This window comes from Triticum aestivum, chromosome 2D (genome assembly GCF_018294505.1).
Source record: "Triticum aestivum cultivar Chinese Spring chromosome 2D, IWGSC CS RefSeq v2.1, whole genome shotgun sequence".
NCBI classification, from domain to species: domain Eukaryota; kingdom Viridiplantae; phylum Streptophyta; class Magnoliopsida; order Poales; family Poaceae; genus Triticum; species Triticum aestivum.
The window spans coordinates 433,662,276-433,674,224 of NC_057799.1; the positions used below are offsets into that span (position 1 = coordinate 433,662,276).

The following is an 11,949-nucleotide window of genomic DNA, read 5'->3' on the forward strand; positions in this document are numbered from 1 at the left end:
TAGGGTTCTCGGCACACACGCGGGTTCAATAGAGGTAGGTGGGGCAGTCTAAAGCCAGTTGAATGCGGTGATAAGGCGTGTTTAGTCGGGCATGTAGCGGGCGACGCTCTTTCGACCAGCGCGCCCCTTCAAAAAGCTAATATAGGAATCTGTAGCAGCTTTTCGAAAAACAATTCAACACAATACATATTCCAAAAAATGTGAGTACGCAAAGCTTGTGTATCATTTGATTGATAGTAGAAGTAATAAGAGAAGTGGGGAAGGGTAGCCATCACGATACACGTACACTAGACAACGTGATCATGATAACCTGAGCAGGAGAGACATGGGGTGCTCGGCCGAAAAAAACAACAAACTAACTCTCCTGGAGCATTTTGGAGATCCTTTTGGCGCCGGCCTTACTCCACTAGCGCGTGTCTTCCTGAATACCTTGCACATGGCGAGTGCCGGAGGATCGCTACCCATCAAAGATGCACCCATTACGGTGCTTCAAAATCCACTAGATAGTGAGTAGAATGAGAGTGGAGATACCCCCACGGTGCCCTACAGGGGCGAGCGCACATGTGGTGGCCCACCAGTCAAATAAGGCGGTTGTTGAGCTCGACAGAGTGGTTGTTGATGGACACCAGAAGAGCACCTCATGACAGGCCTGGCAGGATAAGGGGCATCCAACGAGAAGGTGTTGCATATCTTCCTGAACCTAATTGTAGAGGATGCAGAAGTCATCATGAGGAAGCCCATGACGGGCAAGGCGATCCGGCATACAACACTAATCCTAAAGGGCAAGCCATGGAAAGACCTTGATGTGCAGCGGCGCCCAAGTCTTCCAAGAAAGCTGCCAAAATTGGAAGAAAGCTGCCAAAATTGGTCGCGAGCCGAGCCCTCAAAAAAGTGATAGATAGCACTAATTGGATGGAGTCAGTCCAACACCAACACAACCTGTCACCCTCCCCCTGAGGGGGGAAGGGGGTGACGAGATGCCAAAGCTCCACATATTGCACAAGTGCGTCAGACCCAATTGCACCATGGATGTGCGGAACCAAGCACGCTCCGACAAGCCCTCACGCACCGTGCGGTCTTGTCGTCTTTGCTTGGGACGAGGAAAAACCCAGGGGTGCAAGAAGACTGACTTCCCATCGATCTAATGATCGGTCCAAAAATGACATGAGTTGCCATCACACAACGACCATGTCGTGGAAGCACGAAAGATGTGGGCAATCGCTGGGTCAGAGGGAAGGCGCAAGCTATTAGCCCCTGATGGTTGTAAGTAACACCGAACCCTACGAGGTGGCCTAACTCTGTCATAGTTTCTATATTCATAGTTGTTATATTGCATAAGTGTAAGTGCATCTAGTGCCCCTTTGAGGTTTTGGATGATTAATGACAAAAAAATAAGGAAATAATGTGTTTGTGTGTATACACAGGTGAAAGTCCATGAGGATTTGGTTTAACCGAAGAATATGACCCCTAAAAATTATGTGGAACAATTGAAGAATTTGGGTTCACTCACCGACTATAAATGGCCACGTGCCTCCAACCATTTGCAGTTGGCTGCTATGTGGGAAAACTGACAAGTGTTGTCTTAGCAATCCATCCCTCCAAAGAGATTGAGAGAATCCTAAGTGACGAAAACCCCCATAACCTAAAACTTAAGTGATTGAGCATCACCCGAGAATCAAAGCTGAACTAAGACATTTCACTGTTAAGGAATGAGCATCATCTAGACGGTTGTGAGTCAAGTTCAAGAGCATCCAGACTGTCGAAGAACAAGTCTGTGAAGGACCGGAGATCATATCAAGATCCACCACGAGTTATTGGGAGGGTTCTGAAGAACTTAGCTCAGGGAGAAGAAGGCAAGTAAAATGTATACATCTCGCATTCTTATGCCCCTTCCACAGGAGTTTTGAGCCGCATGCTAAGTTATCGGTATTGATTTTCCTGTTTTAATTTGCCTTTGTATTACTATTTCATACTCCCTTATTCTTCTATTTCCTAAAGTATTTTATGTTTTCGAAGAATTTCATAGATTCTCCCATTCACCCCCTCCCTCTTGTCGATATATTGATCCTAATATGAAGCGCATTACATATGCTTTCCGAGGCTGGACATGCAACGTGCAAAATCCGGTTCGCCATATCTCAACCTTCATAATTTTGTTACATATTGGACCCATGTCATTGATTACATATTTATTTTCCAATTTTCAACTTCTACTTCTCTTCATCATCAACAGGCCGACGACATCAAGGTCGACACTGGCAGTCACTGACGCTTCCAACGTAGGCAACCCTGCTAGGACGACATCAATGTTGCTCTTACATATATTCGGACGCTCGTATAGAGACAACACAGCCGCTCATGCTCAATCTCGCAAAGTTACTATCAAATGCAATTGTATACAGCTCAATCATCATCTTATAAATAGTAAACATATCTCTGTCAACATTGGCAGATGTCCGATCAATATGTTATCGTTTCTTTAGTACTTTAATGTAGTGTCAGAAACGTTCTTATATTATGAGACGGAGGGAGTATTTCGAAACAGCAAAACTGATACGTTGACTGCTTCAAGATAACGAACAATAAATGGACTAAATGTCACTTATTTGCTGCACATAGTAGATCACAACATCGTACTACGCTCATCTCCGTGGTTTCGCAAACAGCATGAGAGGGTTCTTCCTGTACACGGTCAACCCGTTCTCCTCCTCAGCGTCCACCTCGCCAAGCGGCGCGCTCCAGTCAAAGGAGAAGAGCAGGTTGGCCAGCACCAGCTCCACCACGGCCGTCGCGAAGTGCACGCCGGGGCAGCTCCTCCGCCCGATCCCGAACGGCACCAGCGCGAAGCTGTCGTGCCACGGCTTGAAGTCGCCGAGGTCCTCGCCGTGCTCATGCCGCTCGGGGACGAACTGCGCCGCGTCGGCGCCCCACGCGCCGGCGTGCGCGCCGATGGCCTTCGCGTTGACGAGCACCCGCGTCCCGGCCGGTATCTCGCAGCCGTGGACCGTGCATGGCTCGGTGGTCTCCCGGGGCACCAGGAGCGGCACCGGCGGGTGCAGCCTCATTGACTCCTTGATGACCAGCTTCAGGTAGGTGAGCTCCGGGAGGTCGGGCTCCCGGACCATGCCGTTGTCGCCGACCACGCTGCGCACCTCGTGCTGCGCCTTGGCGAGGATGTCCGGGTGGTTGACCAGCTCCGTCATCGTCCATTCCACCGTCGCCGCCGACGTGTCGGTCCCGGCAATGAACATGTCCTTCAAACATACAAGCCAAACTTTTCAACAAAATGCTTGTGTGCGTGTGTATTTGTGAAGTGCACGTACGTACCGTGAGGATGCCTTTGATCTGGTCGCGACTGCTGAACGTGCTCCGGTGAGCCGGGTCGGCGTGCAGGCGGAGGAGCACGTCGACCAAGTCCTCCTCGTCGTCGGCGGAGGAGGATGCTCGCCGTTTGAGGTGACTGTCGATCACGCTCTCGTAGAACGCATCGAGCTGGTGGAAGTTCCGCTCCAGACGCCCCCGCAGGCCACGCGGCGCGTCCAGCCACCCGAGCCACGGTACGTAGTCGGCGACCCAGAAAGCACCAAGAAGCCTCTGCGTCTCCTTGAGGACAGCACTCGCCTCCGCGCCACCTTCGCCGCCGTCGTCGCCGCCGAAGGCGACACGTCGCACAATCTTGTTGCTCGCGGCGAGGAGAAGCTTGCTCAGGTCCACAGCAGCGCCGGCTCCGGACGCGTCCGCCATGGCGGCGACGAGCGCGGCGGCCTCGCCCTCCCTGGCCTCGCGGAACCCGCGCACCCGCGGGGCGCCGAGGAGCTCCGACAGGCACGCGCGGCGCGCGGCGCGCCAGAAGGCGCCTTCCGACGGCGCGAAGGAGATGTTCTGCAGGCCGTAGGAGAACCTGGCGGCCGCGTAGAGCGCCGGGCGGCCGGACATGGCGCGGTCGTTGTGCTGGAACGCGGCGCGCGCCGCGTCGGCGGAGGAGACGACGAGCGTCGGCACGGAGCCGAGGCGGAGCAGCATGAGCGGCGCGTCGTGCTTGGCGGCGAGCGCGGCGAGGGAGTCGTGCGGGAGCGCGCCGAGCTGGTGGAGGTTGCCGATGAGGGGCAGGCCCCTTGGGCGCGGGAGGGAGGGTGAGGCCGAGGCCGAGCGTCTCTTGCTCGGCGCGAGCAGTTGCTTGAGGAGGAGGAGGGTGGCGAGGACGACGAGGAGGCATGCCAAGAGCTCGGGAGCTTGGAGCGACGCCATGGCAAAACTGTTCTCGTGGTGCTGCCGCCGCTGTAACGTTGTTCGACTACCGTTGTTTGTCTAAAGCGGCTGCTTACTCCATATATATGGATATAGTGAAGAATAGCTTTCTGATTTGACAACTTGGTGTACTTGCCGGCCGGATGACACTTGAAAGGTACTGCTTCTGTTGGATACGGAGGTTTCTCACTAACCCGACGTACAGATAAGTGGTTATATCTGTTGGGAAACCGGGCCACCCGGAGGGGTGTCGGCGGCCGCGTGCAAAGCGCACGGGCCGGCCCCTCCCGTTTCCTTTCTTTTCTATTAAGTGGGTACTTATCCCTTAACCCCTGATTCATATATAAAGCAACGAGGGACTATCATTGTAATCTCTGATCATTGATTAATAAAGCTGGTCTCCTCTATTTTTCTGTGTCATTTTACTTTTGCATACTTCGACTACTTCGTCTACGACGCTCGCTCTCGCTCCGCAACCTCGGACCGGACTCGCCGGCGGAGTTGCGGAACACGTTATCAGCACGCTTCGCTCCATCAACTCTCCGTCAAGCCTGCATCACGCAGGCTTTCGTCGATCCCGCGGAGGTATAAGATCCGATCCCCACTCTTTGCAAAAATGGATTCCTCTCGTTACTACGATTCCGTTTTTGCGATTAGATTATTTTTCGGATACATCTACCTATGGTGTGGATTTCTCTCCCAAAAACCGAGCGGACGAACACGTCGCCGACCAATGTCGATGTTTTTGGATCACGAGAGACTTGTTGACTACACTATACGGGAGTCGGTACAGATCGTGATCCAGATGATCACGGTACCGCCGCGTTGTACCCGACGTACACGCGTCGTGACGTCCCGAAGACGCACGATCTTGCCATCCCGAGGCAGATGACGACGTCCCCGTCGCCAAGCGCTCGACTGCCGTCGCCGCGCTCGCGTGCCTGCTGCACGCGCCGCCCTGTTGGCCGCGACCCCGCTGGTCGCCGGCGCCGCCGTGCTGGCCGTGCTGTGCCGGCCGCGCCGCCGCGCCATGGCTGCGCCGAGGCCGCGACCCCGCTGGTCGCCGGCGCCGCCGTGCTGGCCGTGGCCGTGGCCGCGCGCACTGCGAGCCCGTGGCCGTAGCCGCGCCATGCTGGCCGTGCTGTGTCGGCCGCGCCGCCGCGCCATGGCTGCGCCGAGGCCGCGCGCCCCGCTAGCCGCGCCCTGGCCGCGCCGCCGCGCCATGGCTCCGCCGTGGCCGCGCCGCGCCACTGGCCGGGCCACGCCGCCCCGCCCCGTCGAGGCCGCCGCAGCTCGGGCCTGTCGAGGCCGCCAAGTGCCTTGGCCGCGGTCCGCGCGCCGGGGCCGTGCGTGCCCTGGCCGCCGCCGCTCCCATGCTGCGGGCGCTAGGGGAAACCCTAGCGTCGCCCCCTTGGCGAGCAGCGCAGCGCCTGGGCCACACTGGCGCGGGTCACTGGCCCCTGATGGGCCTGGCCGTGGGCCTTCGCACATATAAAAAAAAGGGAAGGCGCTGGCTGCTGGGCCCAGATGGGCCGCGCGCCGTGGGGATCCAAACAAAAAAAAAAGGTGGCGCCGGCTGCAGCACGGCGAATTGCGTTTTAGCCCCTAGAGTTTCCTGTTTTTACGCGTAGTTTATTCCTGCTGTAATATTTCGCGTAGAAACCCCTGGAACTGTCTGTTTTCGCTGAAAATGCGTATTTAGGCTTATAAATGCCTCGGGAATTCAATTTTTGGGCTAGTTTTCACATACTAGATGCGCTTAACATGCTATCTTTTGTAACATGATATTATTGTATGATTTTACTGCTGTAGATTAATTGTTTAGCACTCTTAATCATTTAGTAAGTCATATAATAGCATGTTTTAAATATTGGAACGTCATTTTATTGAATAAGTTTATCAACATCGCTTTGTGCAAAAGATTACCTGCTGTAATCTCATGATTTTTGCTTAAATCGCAGATGGCCGGAATTGTCCACAAGGAGTTTCCTGAGTTGGCCCAGACAGGGCTGAACTATCTGTCCTGGTCCTCGGACTGCGAGATCTTTCTCCAGGGCAAAACCCTCCTGAGGGCGATCGGTAAGGGGGCCCAGCTGGCCGTCACTGATCCCAAGTTCGAGACTGAGAATGCGCAGGCTCTGCACTTTCTCCGTCATCACCTGTCACCTACTCTGAAAGATGAGTATATGGCTGAGCGCAGTGCTTCTGGCCTTTGGACCGCTCTTAAGCAGCGGTTTGAGCGGCTGAAGTACACTGTGAAGCCACGTGCAGAGGCAGAGTGGATCCGTCTGAGGTTTGCGGACTTCAAGACGGTTGGGGAGTACAATTCGGCTCTGCACCGGATTTGTACGACTCTTCGGTTGTGTAGTACTGAGATTACCGACTCCCAGAAGATTGAGAAAACCATATCCACTTTCCACCCCGACGCGGTCCAGTCCTCACGGAACTACCGCCAGGGGAACTACACGAGGTATTCAGAGTTGATTGACGTCCTCCAGGTGGCGGAGGCGCAAGACGAGGTTCTCAAAAAGAACTTTGTCGCGCAACCACTTGGGGGGAGTTCTCGCCAGGAGGTGAACGCTCTTAAAGTCCGCAAGCCTCAACAGAAGAAGAAGGGCCGGAAGGGCAAGAAGAAGGGCCCTCACCCCCCCCCCCGCCCCGGCTAAGCAGAACAAGCCGGGCAAGGGAGGGCAAAGGCCTCAGGACTGCTTCGTTGTGGCTCGGTGGAGCATTTCTCCCGCCAGTGCCGCGCACCACAGGAGGTCGTTGATGCATATAAGGCTCGGAAGGCGCGTGAGACGCACCTCGCCTTGGTTCAGGAGGGAGCTCCACCGGCGCCCATGGCGGCACCCGTGATGATTGCTACTTCCCCTGTTGCGCCCATAGAGGCGACCCCCGTGGTGCCCATCGCGGCAGCTTTGGCGGTCTCTACCGACGCCCAAGTCGCCATGGAGGTTGACCACATGGCCGCCTCGGCGGCGCCGCCACTAGACATTGATGCTGCCTCCAAGATGATTTCTGAGGAGGATCAGCTCACTAGTATGGAGATTGCGGCGGAAGTGAATGGCTTCTTCACCGAGTCCACTTAGCATACCTCTTTTGGTTATCATGATTCCGTGCTTTGATACAATAAAATTGAATAAATTCGATTTGGTTGTAAGCTCTATGAGAGCATAAACTTATTCTTTACTTTGGCGATTGGATGACATTTATTCATTTATTCCATTATTTATGCATGATAGCATGTTATGTTCTGAGATGTGTGCATTTATTTTTAATGTATTTTCTTCCTCATTACATTAATTAGATGTCATATTTTAGAACGCGTGTGGCGCCCGAATGGAGGAAACGTGCCTTGCCGATAGCGCCACCACTCATACCATTTTACGAGAAACTAAGTATTTTGAGTCCATTAAAAAATCTCCGGGAAGTATTATGACAATCGCCGGCTGTGGTTCTCACATAGTTGGCTCCGGACGAGCCACCATTATACTCCCCATGGGAACAACTTTGATCATTAATGATGCGTTGTTGTACCCGGAGTCGACTCGTACTCTTTTGAGCTTTAGAGACATCCGCGCTAATGGTTTCCATGTTGAGACCGATGATGAAAACGGCAAGGAGTGCCTACTCATCACAAAGCGGGATGCAGGTGGTAAACATGTTATCGAAAGGCTTCCTTCGTTTGACACAGGGCTATACTACACTAAGATAGTAGCACCGCCCGTGTACACTACCCTCAAGACCGTCTTTAGAAGCTCTGAACTCTTCTGCCTCTGGCACGATAGGTTAGGCCACCCCGGACTTAGGATGATGAGAAATATAATTAACAACTCGCATGGCCATAATGTTAACGTGAAGAACTTCCCGAATCCTGATGATTTCGTGTGCTCCGCATGCGCTAAGGGGAAGTTAGTCATTAGGCCATCACCCCTCAAGGTGAGGGATGAAATCCCCGCGTTCTTGGAACGTATCCAAGGGGACATATGCGGTCCAATTCAGCCCCTCACGGGGCCGTTCGGTACTTCATGGTGCTCATTGATGCTTCCTCTAAATGGTCCAATGTTTGCCTGCTGTCAACAAGGAACCATGCCTTTGCAAAATTGATCTCACAGATCATACAAATGCGGAATAATTTCCCGGATTATCGTATAAAGTCTATTCGAATGGACAACGCCGGAGAATTTACTTCAAAGGCGTTCGATGATTATTGCATGGCAATGGGAATCAGAGTTGAGCACTAGGTACCACATGTTCATACACAAAATGGACTTGCCGAGGCATTGATTAAAAGAATTAAATTCATTGCCCGACCGCTCCTTCAGGGTTGTAATTTACCAACTACATGTTGGGGCCACGCGGTGTTACACGCGGCTAATCTCATCAACTTTCGACCGTCGGCCTACAACATCCACTCTCCTGTTCAACTTGCGCAAGGGTCGGCACCGAAAATTTCCCACCTTCGTAGGTTCGGTTGCCAGGTATATGTACCAATACCACCCCCTCAGCGATCGGCGATGGGCCCGCTCCGTAAGTCGGGGATATACGTTGGTTATGAGACTGTGTCCATAATCAGGTATCTGGACCCCATGACAGGTGACTGTCACACGGCTCGTTTTGCTGATTGCATTTTTGACGAGGATCTTTTCCCGACTTTAGGGGGAGAGAATCAACCCCTTGATGCTAAAAGTCGAGAAATCACGTGGCAAGCCACGGGGATCCACGCTTATGACCCGCGCACTGCTGAGACTGAGAGAGAAGTCCAAAAGATAATAGATTTGCAGTCTTTAGCAAATCAACTGCCCGACCACTTTAGTGACTTAAAGACTGTGACAAAATCGCATGTGCACGCGCGCAATGCACCGGAAAGGGTTGAAATACCGAAGAAAAATGATGGTATGCCCGCTCCCGTCCAAAGGCCTAAAAGGACGAGAAATCCGGCTTCTCAAATCCCAAGTACTCGGGGACGCCCGACGAAAAAGGATAAGAGAGATTTGTCACGGCCTGTCGCCAAAGTACCCCAAATTGAAACGGGGAGCCAGTCGAGACCTGGCACAAGTACGGAAAATTCAGTGCACGAAATTCCGGACTTAAACTTTCCCATAGGGGAAACACCCAGCAGAGATGTGAGCGCACACATCGGCGCGGGAAATCTAAAGGACCTTGCTCCCATAATGGGAAATTTGGTAGAGCAAGTGTTTGCGCCTGATGCGCTCCATGACGAAATGGCCATAAATTATATTTATACGGGGGAGTCCCTGAACCGAGCAACGGTGATTGTCGACATCAACTTTGCTACGAAAATTGCCTCAATCATAGATCTTGACCCTGAGCCTAACACGCTTGCTGATTGCAAGAAAAGGTCGGATTGGAAAGATTGGCAGCAGGCAATTACTGCCGAATTATTATCTCTCAACAAAAGGAAGGTGTTCGGACCAGTTTGTCGAACTCCTCCCCACATTCGCCCTGTTGGCCATAGGTGGGTTTTTGTTCGAAAGAGAGATGAAAATAATAAGGTAGTACGGTACAAAGCAAGGCTCGTTGCTCAAGGGTTCACTCAACGACCAGGTGTCGATTTTGAGGAGACTTATTCCCCAGTCATGGATGGAGTTACCTTTAGATACTTGATCTCGATGGCAGTAAACATGGGCTTGAAAATGAAACTAATGGATGTTGTCACTGCTTACCTATATGGTAACTTGGATTCGAACATATACATGAAGGTTCCAGAAGGTATCCCTGTTCCGAACCATGATAGAGCAAATAGGGGTCTATACAGTGTTCAACTTCAAAAGGCACTGTACGGACTCAAACAGTCTGGTAGAATGTGGTACAATCGCTTAAGTGATTTCCTTCATGAGAAGGGCTACACGAGCAATAAAGATTGCCCATGTGTTTTTATACGGCGATCCCAAGATGGATTCTGTATAATCTCGGTGTACGTGAACGATTTAAACATAATCGGTACACCTGAGGATATTGAGGAAGCGAGTTCCTACCTGATGTCGGAATTCGAGATGAAGGATTTGGGTAAAACCAAGTTCTGTCTAGGTCTGCAACTTGAACATTCCCCTGATGGGATTCTAGTGCACCAGTCGGCCTACACCCAGAAGGTGTTGGAAAGATTTGGATTTGATAAGGCATATCCTTCTAAGACCCCGATGGTCGGAAGATCTTTACAGCCAGACAAGGACCCGTTCAGGCCAAAGGAAGAGGGGGAGGAAACTCTGGGACCAGAGGTTCCTTACCTGAGTGCAGTTGGAGCACTCATATACCTCGCAAATTGTACACGGCCAGACATTGCGTTCGCCGTCAGTTTGCTTGCTCGGTACAGTTCTGAACCTACCAAAAGACATTGGAAAGGTGTCAAGGACGTCTTCCGTTACCTGCAAGGGACCAAAGATCTTGGTCTATTTTATAAGAGGAATCAAGACCTATCTATTATAGGCTATGCCGATGCTGGGTACCTGTCGGACCCGCATGATTGCAAATCGCAGAATGGGTATGTTTTCCTTTGTGGTGGAACTGCGTTTTCCTGGAAATCGTCCAAGCAAACACTTGTGTCGACTTTCACGAACCACTCGGAAATCATGGCACTATTCGAAGCGTCAAAAGAGTGTGTATCGCTTCGGCGGATGATCGGCCACATTCAGCAGACATGTGGCTGAACACCGTACAAACCCCTACCATTATCTATGAAGATAATGCTGCTTGTGTTGCACAAGTCCAGATGGGTTATGTGAAGAGTAACCTCACAAAGCATATTAGTCCCAAGTTCTTCTATGCACATGAGCTGCAACAGTTGAACGAGGTGAGAGTTTTGCATACTAAGTCCTGTGACAATCCTGCTGATATGTTCACTAAATCATTACCGGCATCAACCTTAGAGAGGTGTGTGCGTGAAATCGGTATGATGAGACTTAGAGAGATGCAAGGTTCAGGGGGAGAAACTTCACAAACTCGTCGCTAAAATCTCAATCCTGATGATCGAGTACTCAACTTGATGGTTGAGTGGATTGTACTCTTTTTCCCTTGAGTGAGTTTTCCTGATGTTTCTCACACGAGGTTTTTGACGAGGCAATTCGTGCAATACAACAACGTATACTGTGTGCTCTTTCTCCACATTTTTTCCCACTGGGTTTTTCGGAGTTTTGAGGCATGGATATACGGATAATTACCCAAGGGGGAGTGTTGGGAAACCGGGCCACCCGGAGGGGTGGCGGCGGCCGCGTGCAAAGCGCACGGGCCGGCCCCTCCCGTTTCCCCTCTTTTCTGTTAAGTGGGTACTTATCCCTTGACCCCTGGTCCATATATAAAGCAACGAGGGACTATCATTGTAATCTCTGATCATTGATTAATAAAGCTGGTCTCCTCCATCTCTCTGTGTCATTTTACTTTCGCATACTTCGACTACTTCGTCTACGACGCTCGCTCTCGCTCCGCAACCTCGGACCGGACTTGCCGGCGGAGTTGCGGAACAATATCAGCAGCCGGGATTACATCAAAAATTTATAATAAGGCTACACAAATTAGACATGTGCGCATCCACGCGTCAGCTTCGTTGACAACAACACCAACTCACCAGAAGCAACCATAGGTTGGGCCATCAAAGTCGACCCAGCAAATGCCGTCGTTGTGGCCAAGACAATGAAAGGAAACTGCTCTGCTCTGCATTTGAAATTTTATATAACCGCAACACAG

General features: G+C 51.9%; 1 protein-coding gene across 1 annotated transcript; it reads right to left on the minus strand.

Moving 5' to 3' along the window:
- Positions 1-2,481: 2,481 nt before the first annotated feature.
- LOC123049521 (cytochrome P450 71A9-like) lies at positions 2,482-4,289 on the minus strand. The gene is made up of 2 exons (XM_044472425.1): positions 3,328-4,289; positions 2,482-3,254 (listed from the first exon to the last, which is right to left on the minus strand). The coding sequence occupies exons 1-2, from the start codon at positions 4,246-4,248 to the stop codon at positions 2,643-2,645; spliced, it is 1,533 nt and encodes a 510-aa protein (XP_044328360.1). The 5' UTR covers positions 4,249-4,289; the 3' UTR covers positions 2,482-2,642.
- Between the last annotated feature and the right edge of the window lie 7,660 nt (positions 4,290-11,949).

Excerpts from the sequence above, each read along its gene's own strand:
- LOC123049521 (XM_044472425.1), bottom strand. The coding sequence starts at position 4,248 with ATGGCGTCGCTCCAAGCTCCCGAGCTCTTGGCATGCCTCCTCGTCGTC. Across the intron at positions 3,255-3,327 it reads AGATCAAAGGCATCCTCACG|GACATGTTCATTGCCGGGAC; the intron begins GTACGTACGTGC and ends GTATGTTTGAAG.